This window comes from Mizuhopecten yessoensis, unplaced genomic scaffold, assembly GCF_002113885.1.
Source record: "Mizuhopecten yessoensis strain PY_sf001 unplaced genomic scaffold, ASM211388v2 scaffold11085, whole genome shotgun sequence".
Classification (NCBI taxonomy): domain Eukaryota; kingdom Metazoa; phylum Mollusca; class Bivalvia; order Pectinida; family Pectinidae; genus Mizuhopecten; species Mizuhopecten yessoensis.
In genome coordinates, this window is record NW_018408872.1 from 93,553 (window position 1) to 109,975 (window position 16,423).

The following is a 16,423-nucleotide window of genomic DNA, read 5'->3' on the forward strand; positions in this document are numbered from 1 at the left end:
TTGCTATGTTTTCCCTATTGGGCCCCGCCCCTCAAGCCCCTGGGGTGGGGGCCAGACCCACCATTTATACAAAATTTGTTCCCCTTCCACCAAGGATGATTCTGACCAAATTTGGTTCATGACTGGTAGCGTTTTAAAGGAAAAGTGGACGGACGGACGATGGACTCGGTGCGATATGGCATAAGCTCACCATGGTCCGAACAGAAAGCACTAGATATCTTAGTTTTGTATAAACTCTGTTATCTTGAATCTCCCTTCAAACTCAACATTTATAGCAAGTACCCGGTTATCTGGAATCGCCCATCTGATCATACTCAAACAGATAGTTATACTCTTTCTTGAAGCACCACTAACTTACTTTTTCATAAAGCTAACAAGATTGTCTGTCGTTCTTCCCATTTTGTAGTCAAATGCTTCCTTTCCATCTCTGTAAAAAGGCATTGAGTATTTCAATAACAATGTAAACACATAATTTGATATATTCTGTATGAAATGAAATTGAGATTTTGCTCAATCATATTACCATATCCCTGTATTTGACACAAACTTGAGGCAATCATTAAAGTACCAGAGGGGAAAAAAGTTATAAAAGTGTCATTTTCGTGAACTACATAAAAAGGATAATATCTAATAGGAGATGAACAACATAGAAAACAGTACAAACATGAAACTTAGCATCAAGTTTGGTTAAAATCCATTATTCTTGCTGAAGGAGTGTTTGATTGCATGTGTTTTGTGCACAGGCTAATATAACTGTCATCTGGTTATAATGCTCAAAGTGAATTATTAAGGGCTACTAACTTAATAGAGTGATGCTGATGGAAGCATTCCCTACAAGCAAGCAGAAAAAAGGTAAACCACTTACTTGAAATATTTCACTGAAACAAACAAAAGAACAACAATACAGATTTATCATCAATAACAATATTCCCAAATCTAAATCTATATCTAGCACTGCATTTTAGTTGGATGCATAGAGGGATTGAATCTGGATTTGTCCAAAGCTAATGCAAGTATGAACAAGGGAACATTTACTTACACCCCACATGAGCAGCTGTAGTACATTTGGTATGTATGTTCTGTAAATCAAATGTATGACATAGCCTAAAATACTTTCAATTGGTAACCAAACCAATAATTAGACTTTCTTCAATAGTTTTATTACAGTTCCTTAATAAGAGAGATGCCATTAGGCTGCAAATATGTGCACACTCAATGAATATGATTCCCAGTACTTACATGCAGGGTATCCCTTTACCCCAAACTTGGAGGCCAGATTTGGCTCTAAAGTGGCATCAACTGCAGCTAAAACTCCATCAATCTGTCAACAAGCAAAATATGACATTGCATAGAATAAGATTTAAGAATTAGATTCTAGCTGAAATGTTGAGTGCCTCTTAAGTAATATTTATAGCAATCTACTAACAGAGGTAAGATACATTTCTAAGATTTACATTCCACAAGGTATCGCAGAGAAATACTCATCCCCGGAATCCGAGTTAAAGCTAAATGATGACACCACTTGATCGTTGATACCTAAGTATAAGTCTGAAGCAAGCATTTTTGTTGAGGAAGCACTGCATGAATTTGAGTTTCTTGCTGGAACATGAGTGATCGTTTTGAAGTTAATTTTCTATGTTAAGTTCCAGTGACCTTTACCTTTGACCTTCAAACCTGAACACCATGCCAAGCAACATTTTCACTGAGGAAGCAGTGTACGAAATGTGATATTTTGGCTCAAGGAACTCTGACTCAGAAATTTAATAATATCAGGACAATAGGAGGTCAAAATTATTGTTTGGAAACAGAGGTGAGACAGACAAGCATCATCACACATTTCTTGTGAGGAAACATTGAAATGACAGTGTATAATCATAGCACAATAAATCTTTGAAGCCAAGACACCAACCAAATTTCTTCTATTTGTTTAGTTCCTTTATATAGTTATCAACTGTAAAATGTGTTGCAATTTCAATTATTGTGATAAGATATATCTGTTAAATGAAATTTCTGATGAAGATTCAAGGGAAAAAAAAGTTACTTAGGAAAGCTAGACCAAAAATAACATGCATCCTTCATTAAGATTTTTCAGGATAAAAAATAAAATATGTCTATTTCTTTGCTAAATGACATAATGCAGCATTTTTACCTCCTGGCCATTGAGAATAGCCGCTGCTTCTCCATAGGCTGGTTTCATTGCCTTACAATGTCCACACCCTGAAAATAGACAATTCTTTATACAAAATCAACTATATTTCTATAACCTTTGAAATATGTCTAAATGTTCTTCTATTTCAACATTCTGGCTACCAGTGTCAATCAGTATATTTTAATTCATTTACTAAAAGCACCACTGCAGTAATATNCCTCTTTGGAAACCGTTTCATCTCGCTCGCACCACTTGTGTTTACTGCCTAGTCAGGTGACGTTATCGGCGCTATTTTTAGCAGGGCTTTCCCTAACAATTCAAGTGGTCAAACTAGACATTTGGAACGGACTATGAATATGGGGATAGCGTGGTAACATAAGTGGAAGTGCATACAATACATACATTCATTAAAAAAAAAACGCCTTTTCACGTGATGTCCCTTTAAACATTATGCATTATCCCTAACCATATTGTATATCTCTGAGGCTGCCCTTTATGGAATTAACATCAGGCAGAAATGAAAAAGTATTGGATTCCCTACATCTGTTGTGTCATCCTCTACAAATTCAACATTATATTATATCCTTTTCTGTAGTATATCTCTGGGTAAGATTTTTGTACAATATCCTTCTGGCAGATATGAGAATGTATAAGATTCCCCACATTTGTGATCTCATCTAACCATTTTATGTTTGAGGGAAAAGTGTGTAACACTGTCCGAAAAAATATCCCCTCAAGGTGTCAATTCCCTTCCTTTATAGTACTTACATGGAGCATAAAACATAACAAGGACGGAGCTGTGTTCCTTCATGAAGCCATCAAAGCTGTCCGTGGTAAGGAATCGTAAATTTTCCATACCGACTACCTCTGCCCACTGTTGAGCAGGTGTCTCTACAGCAGGAGCTGGGGGTGAGGCCCCCGGATTCTGTGGGTCACTCATAAAGTTCACAAAGTCAGCCTCCTACAAACACAACACAAGGGTCATAAAGTTCACAAAGTCAGCCTCCTACAAACCCAGCTCAAGGGTCATAAAGTTCACAAAGTCAGCCTCCTACAAACCCAGCTCAAGGGTCATAAAGTTCACAAAGTCAGCCTCCTACAAACACCACACAAGGGTCATAAAGTTCACAAAGTCAGCCTCCTACAAACCCAGCTCAAGGGTCATAAAGTTCACAAAGTCAGCCTCCTAAAAACACAACACAATGGTCATAAAGTTCATAAAGTTCACCTTATACACAAACATAATACAGTGTCACTCATGAAGTTCACACAGTCAGCCTCCTACAAACATAACACAAGGGTCATAAAGTTCACAAAGTCAGCCTCCTACAAACACAACACAAGGCTCATAAAGTTCACAAAGTCAGCCTCCTAAAAACACAACACAATGGTCATAAAGTTCATAAAGTTCACGTTATACACAAACATAATACAGTGTCACTCATAAAGTTCACACAGTCAGCCTCCTGCAAACATAACACAAGGGTCATAAAGATCACAAAGTCAGCCTCCTAAAAACACAACACAATGGTCATAAAGTTCATAAAGTTCCCCTTATACACAAACATAATACAGTGTCACTCATAAAGTTCACACAGTCAGCCTCCTACAAACACAACCCAAGGGTCATAAAGTTCACAAGGCAGCCTCCTACAAACACAAAACAAGGGTCATAAAGTTCAAAAAGTCAGCCTCCTACAAACATAACACAAGGGTCATAAAGATCACAAAGTCAGCCTCCTAAAAACACAACACAATGGTCATAAAGTTCATAAAGTTCACGTTATACACAAACATAATACATTGGCACTCATAAAGTTCACAAAGTCAGCCTCCTAAAAACACAACACAATGGTCATAAAGTTCATAAAGTTCACGTTATACACAAACATAATACAGTGACACTCATGAAGTTCACACAGTCAGCCTCCTACAAACATAACACAAGGGTCATAAAGGTCATAAAGTTCACCTTATACACAAACATAATACAGTGTCACTCATAAAGTTCACACAGTCAGCCTCCTGCAAACATAACACAAGGGTCATAAAGTTCACAAAGTAAGCCTCCTAAAGCACAATACAGGGTGTTACTCATAAAATTGCCCTTATACAAACACAATACAGGGGGGGTACTCATAAAGTTGACCTAATACATAAAAACACAAAACAGGGTCACTGATGAAGTTAATAAAGATGACCTTATACAAACACAATACAGGGGGGGTACTCATAAAGTTGACCTAATACATAAAAACACAAAACAGGGTCACTGATGAAGATCATAAAGATGACCTTATACAACCACAATACAGGGTGTTACTCATAAAATTGCCCTTATACAAACACAATACAAGGTGTTACTCATAAAGTTGACCTAATACATAAAAACACAAAACAGGGTCACTGATGAAGTTAATAAAGATGACCTTATACAACCACAATACAGGGTGTTACTCATAAAGTTGACCTTACACAAGTTCATAAATCACCCTCCTAACAGACAAACAGAGGATCACTCACAAAATGTAAGGCCTTCAACAAACACCAAACACATTGTTACTCAAAAAAGTCACAAAATGTAAGGCCTTCAACAAACACCAAACCCATTGTTACTCAGAAAAGTCACACAAAGTCCTCCTAGGAATTGAGAAGAGCAACAATTGCTGAGAGTATTACATTCTGGGAGATGTTTTACTTACCTCTCTGCCTCCCATGTAGTTCTGGGGAGACTTGCCATACTTAAAGTATTTAAATGTTGGGTAACCAGTCACTTCATGAGCTGTACAGGACGAGGAGTGCACGGTACAGTCAATAGCAGCCAACAGAACCTGGATATAGAGAAATTACTGTTACAATACCTAATACAGTACAGCACATTCACAAAACATCATTGCTAGTTTTCCATTGAACATCAAATGTATAATAAACATCTCAAGCTCAATATAATTAGTATCATGTATTTACACATACATTTCACCTCTAACTCAGTGTAGAAAATGCATTCTATATTTGTGTTCAAATATATGATTTCACATTTAAAACCCTTAAATGTGATAACGACTTTGAAACCCCTTTCAATAGTAAAACTCTCTTTTATACAGTGGATAATATTTTTTTGTAAACAATTTATAACAATATCACAAAAAGCAAAAAAAGGACAATATCAGTCTCACCTTGGAATCATCTTTAAGTTTGGCAGCTGCCTGCATGAATTCTGGCTTAGCCTTTTTACAATGTCCACACCCTGGAAAAAGGTACCAATTGAAAATTAAGCGAATGCCTCTGAAATCTCATTTTGGTTGGTCTGACAAATTGTGGATTAATCTTTGTAGGCCTGTAATTTTTTTCTTTTTGCATATAGGTTCAATATATTTTGTATTAAATATCAGAGCAATGTTTGATGGGGAGATACCTTAAACAGCATGTTTTACCAGTGGACACTAATTCTACGCAGTTACTGATCAGGATGGAAGTTTTAAATAAATATAAGTATTTGCTCAATCAAAATAACAAGTGTAACGGTTTTATACACCAACCTACTTTAATCCCACCACAGGTCTTTATCATAACAAGCAAATTCGTGGAATTTATATCCCCCGCTTGCAGGACATATTGTAGGTTAACATTATTGAGGTTAGGTTTAAACATGTGATTATCGTGCTGTTGAGACATAATGTATAGCTTGAAACTTGAAGAAAAAAAAAGCCCTATACCTCATTGATTATCCGTAAATATGCACAAATCACATCGTTTGGCAAACTTAGCATGAGTTGAATGTGCATAAGGAATTTGGTTGAAACATCTTAACAATATCTACAGCAACAAGTACTAATTGTAATGGGGGACCATTACAGATGTCCCCTGAACTGCCCCCATAGTCGCAAAGATGCATCAGAAAAGGATCGCATTGCGATAGTACACCTACAATGTACATATCAAATTTGAGTGCTATGGCAACGAAACCTATGCGGTTGAATTCGCAGTCTCCTAATATCCCTATATACCAATTTTCATCAAAATCGAACAATATCTAAACTTCGACCAATCAGAAGCCTCCGTGTGGTTGCTATTGTAACGAAATTAATGCGGTCGAATTCGCAGTCCCCTAATATCCCTATATACCAATTTTCATCAAAATCGAACAATATCTAAACTTCGACCTAACAGAAACCTCTGTGTGGTTGCTATGTTAACAAAACTAATGCGTTTTTTTACAAATTTTCATCAAAATCCAACAATATCTAAATTTTGACCAATCAGAAGCCTCCGTCTGGTGGCCATGGCAACGAAACCGATGCGGTTGAATTTGCAGTTCCCTAATATCCCTTTATACCAATTTTCATCAAAATCGAACCAAGTTTGAAGAAAATCACTTAACATTTGTTACAGTTATTGCACAGAAACAAAACCCAGCAGATAATTACGTTTTTCGTTATTGAAGGGGCCATTACTCCGCCAAATGGGGTCCGCTGAAAGTGGTCATCAAACTTGGCCAAACCCTTAAGGCATTTAACCCTGCGACTAAGTTTGAAGAAAACTGGTTAATATTTGTTGTAGTTATTGCACGGAAATGAAGCGTGACAGACAGACAGACGAACAGACCCATATTAATATCCCCCATTTCGGTGAAAGCGGGGGATAACAACAAACAATCGACTAAACAGGCAACGTACATGGTGCATAAAACATAACAAGGCCATGCTTCTTCTTCTTAAGTGTAGACTTGAAATTTTCGTCAGTGAGGTGAGCTACTTCACTCTCAACCTCGTCCCATTTAGGCTCTGGAGGTGGAGGAGGTGGGGGCTCCTTGGGACTGAAACACACGTAAAAGTACACAAATTATAGGCTTGTCGTAATTATAGGCGGTTGGGGCAACTTGGGACTGAAACACACGTAAAAGTACACAAAATTACAGGCTTGTCGTAATCATTTTCTTTCCCATTGTCTAATATTAAAGCAACTTTGTCCTCAATATTTGATCTTTAATTAAGGATGAAAATGCATATTTTAAAACATCTATTATATGAAGTCCCATAGCTTATAAAATGTGATACATTTGAAACAAATTACATGTATCTTACAAAAAGATGCAATGCTTTTTTTGCATGAACAAGGTCATATTTTCTATGGTTACCAATTCCTTCCCGCAAAGGATCATTGATAAAAATATTCAGAATTTTTAATTAAATTTTAAAATGGCTTCTGAATAGAAATCTAATAGCTCTTGGTGTCATATTTTTCTTAACATTTTGAGCCTATAGGTTTATTTAGAGGCTTATAATGGATACAAATACTAAAAAATAGATATCGATAGTTGTTTGAATGATACTTACTCCTTCATAAATTCTACTATTTTTTCTTCTGTTCTTTCATTAACATCAAATACAAATTCACCGTCCCTAAAAAAAAAGCAGCAACAAAATAGATTGTAATTTCACAAATAACTACAAAACATTCACAAAAGTAGTGGCTCTTCGATCCTAATGTTGTCATATATTAATACTTCACAATTGAATATTATAATGAGTGGTCTTGGACTGAAAATGTATTAGATTTTTGTGGTAATTATTAAGTATTTATGGTAACAAAATGTATAGGTATTTACAGTAATAACACTTTTATGATAAAATATAATGTACTCACTTGAAATATTTCACTTCATGTCGAGACGAAACACAGCAGATGAAGGAAAGAAAGAAAACAGAAGGAAATTAAGTTTATTCTCATATTGATAAGCCCGTTTTAGGAGCATCGCATGAACATATATTGCAGAAAATTAGCTCAGTACTATCATTGTTAATAGACATGTGTTAACAACAGACTAATCAGGGGTGAACATTTATTATAATCAATAAATATGTACTTTAAGGAACTGTAAGGAACCATCCATACGCAATGCTCTGTTGTCAATATTGACAGTAAACGATAGTGATGAATTGTTGTCATGACATCAAAGGTTCTATGACATGTAAAATTGATTATGCCAGAAACATGCAACTGATAGAATTTTTCAACTTGCATTTGTAACCTAAATTTGGTCAGGCAGAGAATCTTTTATATTATGTCAAAAACTATCAGCAGGTAGATTTCTTCAAACAGGGTTGCTACATTTTGTCAAATGTGGTCGCTTAACATGAAATCTTCGGGTTGGAAATTCTGGTCACTGATCAGGTTATAGTCTCATCATACAACTAAATTCTGGTCACTGATCGGGTTATAGTTGCATCATACAACTAAATTATGGTCACTGATTGGGATATAGTCGCATCATACAACTTAGTTCTGGTCACTGATCGGGTTATAGTCGCACCATACAACTAAATTCTGGTCACTGATTGGGTTATAGTCGCATCATGCAACTAAATTCTGGTCACTGATCAGGTTATAGTCTCATCATACAACTAAATTCTGGTCACTGATAGGGTTATAGTTGCATCATACAACTAAATTATGGTCACTGATCAGGTTATAGTCGCATCATACAACTAAATTATGGTCACTGATCAGGTCACCGTCGCATCATACAACTTAGTTCTGGTCACTGATTGGGTTATAGTCGCATCATACAACTATGTTCTGGTCACTGATCGGGTTATAGTCGCATCATACAACTTAGTTCTGATCAGGTTATAGTCGCATCATACAACTAAATTATGGTCACTGATCGGGTTATAGTTGCATCATACAACTAAATTCTGGTCACTGATCAGGTCATAGTCGCATCATACAACTAAATTCTGGTCACTGATTGGGTTATAGTTGCATCATACAACTCAATTATGGTCACTGATCGGGTTATAGTTGCATCATACAACTAAATTATGGTCACTGATCGGGTTATAGTCTCATCATACAACTAAATTATGGTCACTGATCGGGTTATAGTCTCATCATACAACTAAATTATGGTCACTGATCGGGTTATAATTGCATCATACAACTAAATTCTGGTCACTGATCGGGTTATAGTCTCATCATACAACTAAATTATGGTCACTGATCGGGTTATAGTCTCATCATACAACTAAATTATGGTCACTGATCGGGTTATAGTCTCATCATACAACTAAATTATGGTCACTGATCGGGTTATAATTGCATCATACAACTAAATTCTGGTCACTGATCAGGTCATAGTCGCATCATACAACTAAATTCTGGTCACTGATCGGGTTATAGTCTCATCATACAACTAAATTATGGTCACTGATCGGGTTATAGTCGCATCATACAACTAAGTTCTGGTCACTTATAGTCGCATCATACAACTAAATTCTGGTCACTGATCAGGTTATAGTCGCATCATACAACTAAATTATGGTCACTGATTGGGTTATAGTCGCATCATACAACTAAATTATGGTCACTGTTCAGGTTATAGTCGCATCATACAACTAAATTATGGTCACTGATCGGGTTATAGTTGCATCATACAACTAAATTATGGTCACTGATCGGGTTATAGTCTCATCATACAACTAAATTATGGTCACTGAACGGGTTATAGTCGCATCATACAACTAAATTCTGGTCACTGATCAGGTTATAGTCGCATCACACAACTAAATTATGGTCACTGATCAGGTTATAGTCGCATCATACAACTAAGTTCTGGTCACTGATCGCGTTATAGTGGCATCATACAACTTAGTTCTGGTCACTGATCGGGTAATAGTCGCATCATACAACTTAGTTCTGGTCACTGATCGGGTTATAGTCGCATCATACAACTAAAATATGGTCACTGATCGGGTTATAGTCGCAACATACAACTAAGTTCTGGTCACTTATAGTCGCATCATACAACTGAATTATGGTCACTGATCAGGTTATAGTCGCATAATACAACTAAATTCTGGTCACTGATCGGGATATAGTCGCATCATACAACTATGTTCTGGTCACTGATCGGGTTATAGCCGCATCATAATTATGGTCACTGATTGGGATATAGTCGCATCATACAACTAAATTCTGGTCACTGATCGGGTTATAGCCGCATCATACAACTAAATTATGGTCACTGATTGGGTTATAGTTGCATCATACAACTTAGTTCTGGTCACTGATCGGGTTATAGTCGCATCATACAACTAATTTATGGTCACTGATTGGGTTATAGTCGCATCATACAACTAAATTCTGGTCACTGATCGGGTTATAGTCGCATCATACAACTAAATTCTGCTCACTGATCGGGTTATAGTCGCATCATACAACTAATTTATGGTCACTGATAGGGTTATAGTCGCATCATACAACTAAGTTCTGGTCACTGATTGGGTTATAGTTGCATCATACAGCTTAGTTCTGGTCACTGATCGGGTTATAGTTGCATCATACAACTAAATTATGGTCACTGATTGGGTTATAGTCGCATCATACAACTTAGTTCTGGGCACTGATCAGGTTATAGTCGCATCATACAACTAAATTATGGTCACTGATTGAGTTATAGTCGCATCATACAGCTTAGTTCTGGTCACTGATCGGGTTATAGTCGCATCATACAACTAAATTATGGTCACTGATTGGGTTATAGTCACATCATACAACTTAGTTCTGGTCACTGATCGGGTTATAGTCGCATCATACAACTAAATTATGGTCACTGATCGCGTTATAGTCGCATCATACAACTACATTCTGGTCACTGATCGGGTTATAGTCGCATCATACAACTTAGTTCTGGTCACTGATCGGGTTATAGTCTCATCATACAACTAAATTATGGTCACTGATCAGGTTATAGTCGCATCATAAAACTAAATTATGGTCACTGATCAGGTTATAGTCGCATCATACAACTAAATTATGGAGGAAAATAAGGTCATGAGAAATCAAGGGGCGACATAGGACAGGAAGTCACCTAAAACAGTCACTTGAGAGGCCTTACCTGTTGGAAATCCTTTAACTTCAAATCGCTCTCCAATTGTTTTCTCTTTCGTAGCATCCACTGCAGCTATGATGCCTTCAATCTGGTAAATTAAGTTGCATCACACAATACCAATAATTCTTTATTTCTAGAAAAGTTATTTTTATATACAAATATACCTTAATTTTACAGAATAGAACAATACATACAAGCACATAAATGTTACAACGCAGACCGGGTTACAATTAAATTGTTTTTTTTTTAAATCTATCGCGTTTTAAGGTAATAGGATTGTGTCGCCATTTCTCAGTAGGATTTATTCAAATATTGTAGTTATATTGCTTTGAAGTAAAGAAAAATTTCTGCCACAAAAAAAATACAGGTTGTCAGATTTTTAAGGATTTTAAATGGAAATTAATGTAAAAAGGATTGAATTTTGAAAAAAGACTTGAAACACATTTTTTTGCAAAATAATGTCAATAAAAATGATACTAACATAGATTAGTATTGCATTAATGTATATTAATTTCATAAATGCTGAAATTGTGTAAAATTAATCATCTATAAACGATTGAAAATTGACATTTTATGATAAAACCATATACACATAGTAACTGCATGCAATGAGTTATTGTTCTTGTAGTGAAATAGGTAGCCGGTTTCCTGAAGTACAGAAAAATGGACACATGTGACTCATTGATCAAAAAACAACTGAATTAATGACTGGATTGCTTTGCAATACTTTAATATTGAAAGAACACACTGTTCTGTCAATAATAAGCATACAATATTCATCAGTTTAATATTAAATATTAGAATATGCGGAAATTGTGAAACTGTCTCCCTACATTGGATTTTCAACTAGGGATGTACTTCCTTTTTCCGTTTAGTGATACACTCCTATGACCTTAAGGTAGCAAAAGTATTAAATGATATACTCAGCTTAGAACTTATTAGACATTTTTAGAGCAAACACGTACATTTTCCTCTTTCAGCTTTTCAGCAGCCTTAGCATAATCTGGTTTCATTTGTTTACAATGGCCACACCCTGAAATAAATGAACTACAATTAATATCAAGAAATTTCATCACAAGTGGAGACACGTCGGCAAAATCTCTTGTCGTCAAACGCTTGTTTGAAATTATGGTCAGGTGTTACACATAAAACACTGAAGTTGACTAATGCACCAAAACAATCTGTTGATGTCAGGAAGGATATTTGACTCATCTGGGTAAAAGTAAAGAAGGATTTACTGAATTGAAGGATAAATACGGGGAATGGGAGATCCAAGTCCATGCAAAGAGTTCAGCAAAGTCCTGGGTTACCCAGCAGACGGATTCCACAAGGAATACACGAGTCTGGCCGTAGTAGTAATGTTATCAATAGGTACAGATGACCATGACAACATCGTGCTGTTCTGATGACGACACATCTAATGGGTTGAAACTAGTTAATGTAATTTTGATTAAAGTCGGTAAACCCAGCAAAACCTTGTCATGGTCATATGTACCTATTGTATTGAAGGATGTTCAATGGAAAACATATAAAAGATAATATTAATCATACATGGAGCGTAGAACATGACCAGTACAGATGGGTGTGTCTTTAGGAATTCATCAAAGCCAGCATCAGTCAAATGGACGACATCGGACGGCTCATCAGCCCACTCTGCCTCCTTTGGCTTTTCTGATGGAGGTCCAGGACTTAAACATTGAAGACAAAAACCTTGCTACAACTCAGTAACGGATCATAGTTATGATTGTGTGACAGGAAAACACATAATAGTAAAATATGAAATGAAATTTATTCTGTGGAGAGGAATTATTATGCACCAGCCAGCTGGGTCTATTGTGTATATAATATTTGGTACTATTTGTGGTACTTTGTTTCGTAGTGTTTTACCTAGGGCTTTCTGTAGGGTTTGGTTTGTTTGTGTTTTACATCCTATTAACAGATGTGGTAATTTAAGGAAAAGTCAGGTACCTGGTTACTGCCCCAGGTAGACTTGAACCCTTGACCCAGTGGTGGAGGGCTAGTAATCATAGACAGTTAGACACCTTAACCACCGCAGCCCCCTCTGTAGGGATACTGGGAACAAAGCGTTGGTTGGTCTAGCTGTTTATAGACAAGTACAGGTGTGTTCAATTGTTAAGACTTTCGGGCTTTGTACCCGTGTTAATATAGATACATTATCAGTATCAGGTGGACAGTCGACACCTAGCATCTATTGTACTGGTAGCATTCTTTACTATCTGTGATCAGCCATGAAGCCAGTACATCAGTGTAAAAGGGAAATGTAGGATTACCACAGATGGGCAGAGATATATTAACATGTCTTTGAGATAGTACACCACAGGCACTTGTATAATAACTGAGTTTAGTTTTTATTATATTTTTGCTGGTGAGATATTGGATTCGTTCTAGCTTATAAAACTTGTTATCTTGCATGCTGTGTCAGATACCAAATTTCTGTCACAGTGTGAAGATGTTATTTTTCAGTATTGATCAGTGACAAATGTACTTTGTATTCACTGTATGCAAAGCTGCAGGTTGTTTTTTTGTCGGATGAAGCAGCAGCAAAATATATATTGTGTAGTGGAATGGGACTTGGTCCATTGTCCGAGACCAGGTGGCTCAATTGTGACTATGGATGTGCATTTTCCCTGTTACACTTGTTTAGTACAAATTTCTTATTCATACAAAGTTATTATCATCACAGCTGGTAACATTTTTGTAAGCTATTCTAATCAAACAATAGCAAAATAATAAAGAACTGTATTCAGTAGCTCTTCAAAATTACACATGGAAAATATTAGTATTTTGCTCCTCATATATCCCTAAATGTTTAAATTGGCACTTCATACTTTTATCAAAATACATTGAGCTCAATGGTTATCTTGTCATTTCAGAAAAAGTAACACACAGAAAAAAACACTGGTTTCTCAATGAATACAATACTCTTTTAATCATACAGCACTCAATAGAAAAACAATGAATATCCTCTATATCATTACCAACAACCTGTGAACGTTACAATCAAAGACCAAATGGTAAAAGGGGAAACGGACACAAATTAATACTTACTTTTTCAGCCAAGTAATAATGCCTTCTTTATTGTTTTCTCCTCCATAAAGATAAAGTTTTTTGCCTTTTCTGTAAGTATGAAATACAAATATTCAACACATGTGCTCAGCAGTATAACGTTACAGGCTGAATCAGAGGTAAGTAATTTATGCAGCCTATTTTAAGTAATCAACAAATGTTGCAAGACCACAGACCCTGGACTATAAAGTATGCTGTACAATGTATATGCAGGATTTCAGTCATGTCAACCCCTACACACCTAATTAGGAAAATACACTGTAACTTACTGTTCAGTATTACAAAACTCTAACTGATACTACATCTGTACAAGTATTTCATCTAAAATGATGTCCTGAAGAAAATTTAGACAAAATGTGCCTTGAAAAATCATTGCTAACCAAAGATGTGATGACAATATATTTAGAAAAGAACTTATTTTCATGAAAGTGAACAGCAACACCTATAACAATTTTTCCCTTCCAGTGAAAGTATCTTGATATTTGTCAAATGGACACAAGACATCCTCTGTCTATTTGAAGTCTGTGCAATTTTGGTCTAGGAGAAGTTTATGTTAAGGACTTGGTCTAGGAGAAGTTTATGTTAAGGACTTGGTCTAGGAGAAGTTTATGTTAAGGACTTGGTCTAGGAGAAGTTTATGTTAAGGACTTGGTCTAGGAGAAGTTTATGTTAAGGACTTGGTCTAGGAGAAGTTTATGTTAAGGACTTGGTCTAGGAGAAGTTTATGTTAAGGACTTGGTCTAGGAGAAGTTTATGTTAAGGACTTGGTCTAGGAGAAGTTTATGTTAAGGACTTGGTCTAGGAGAAGTTTATGTTAAGGACTTGGTCTAGGAGAAGTTTATGTTAAGGACTTGGTCTAGGAGAAGTTTATGTTAAGGACTTGGTCTAGGAGAAGTTTATGTTAAGGACTTGGTCTAGGAGAAGTTTATGTTAAGGACTTGGTCTAGGAGAAGTTTATGTTAAGGACTTGGTCTAGGAGAAGTTTATGTTAAGGACTTGGTCTAGGAGAAGTTTATGTTAAGGACTTGGTCTAGGAGAAGTTTATGTTAAGGACTTGGTCTAGGAGAAGTTTATGTTAAGGACTTGGTCTAGGAGAAGTTTATGTTAAGGACTTGGTCTAGGAGAAGTTTATGTTAAGGACTTGGTCTAGGAGAAGTTTATGTTAAGGACTTGGTCTAGGAGAAGTTTATGTTAAGGACTTGGTCTAGGAGAAGTTTATGTTAAGGACTTGGTCTAGGAGAAGTTTATGTTAAGGACTTGGTCTAGGAGAAGTTTATGTTAAGGACTTGGTCTAGGAGAAGTTTATGTTAAGGACTTGGTCTAGGAGAAGTTTATGTTAAGGACTTGGTCTAGGAGAAGTTTATGTTAAGGACTTGGTCTAGGAGAAGTTTATGTTAAGGACTTGGTCTAGGAGAAGTTTATGTTAAGGACTTGGTCTAGGAGAAGTTTATGTTAAGGACTTGGTCTAGGAGAAGTTTATGTTAAGGACTTGGTCTAGGAGAAGTTTATGTTAAGGACTTGGTCTAGGAGAAGTTTATGTTAAGGACTTGGTCTAGGAGAAGTTTATGTTAAGGACTTGGTCTAGGAGAAGTTTATGTTAAGGACTTGGTCTAGGAGAAGTTTATGTTAAGGACTTGGTCTAGGAGAAGTTTATGTTAAGGACTTGGTCTAGGAGAAGTTTATGTTAAGGACTTGGTCTAGGAGAAGTTTATGTTAAGGACTTGGTCTAGGAGAAGTTTATGTTAAGGACTTGGTCTAGGAGAAGTTTATGTTAAGGACTTGGTCTAGGAGAAGNAAATCTTATCTCAGATAATCAGTATTCAACAAATCTTATCTCAGATAATCAGTATTCAACAAATCTTATCTCAGATAATAAGTATTCAATAAATCTTATCTCAGATAATCAGTATTCAACAAATCTTATCTCAGATATCTCAGATAATCAGTATTCAACAAATCTGATTAAACCAATCAGCATCCCACATATACAAATTTCATGGGACCACAACACAGCATTAAGTTAAAATGTTAGTAGAGTTCCATGACAAAATTTCATATTCTATTACAATATCAAAGCAGGCAGTTTTAGACATTAAAAAGCTTGTCCATCTATTATATTATAATGAATGTAAATGAAAGTATTGAATGAAAGAATGAAAGCACACTTTTATTCAAATATATTTATATAGTACATGGAATAGCCCATTGGCATGAGGACAGCTAGATTGTAAAGAAGCTGACCCCAGGGCTCCCCAGTCTGACAGCGTTCTAATATATATGATGGGGGGGGGGGG

At 36.1% G+C, this 16,423-nt stretch overlaps 1 protein-coding gene across 1 annotated transcript in view; it reads right to left on the reverse strand.

The window, feature by feature from the left end:
- The window catches only part of LOC110465522 (protein disulfide-isomerase A5-like), a 32,996-nt gene that overhangs the window by 3,817 nt on the left and 12,756 nt on the right, over positions 1 to 16,423 (reverse strand). Inside the window, exons 8-14 of the mRNA XM_021521412.1 lie at positions 5,326 to 5,396; positions 4,852 to 4,980; positions 2,918 to 3,110; positions 2,150 to 2,217; positions 1,240 to 1,321; positions 866 to 878; positions 359 to 427 (exon numbers count right to left, since the gene is read on the reverse strand). Of these exons, the coding sequence (XP_021377087.1) occupies positions 359 to 427; positions 866 to 878; positions 1,240 to 1,321; positions 2,150 to 2,217; positions 2,918 to 3,110; positions 4,852 to 4,980; positions 5,326 to 5,396 (625 nt within the window). The remainder of the gene's footprint in view (positions 1 to 358; positions 428 to 865; positions 879 to 1,239; positions 1,322 to 2,149; positions 2,218 to 2,917; positions 3,111 to 4,851; positions 4,981 to 5,325; positions 5,397 to 16,423) is intronic.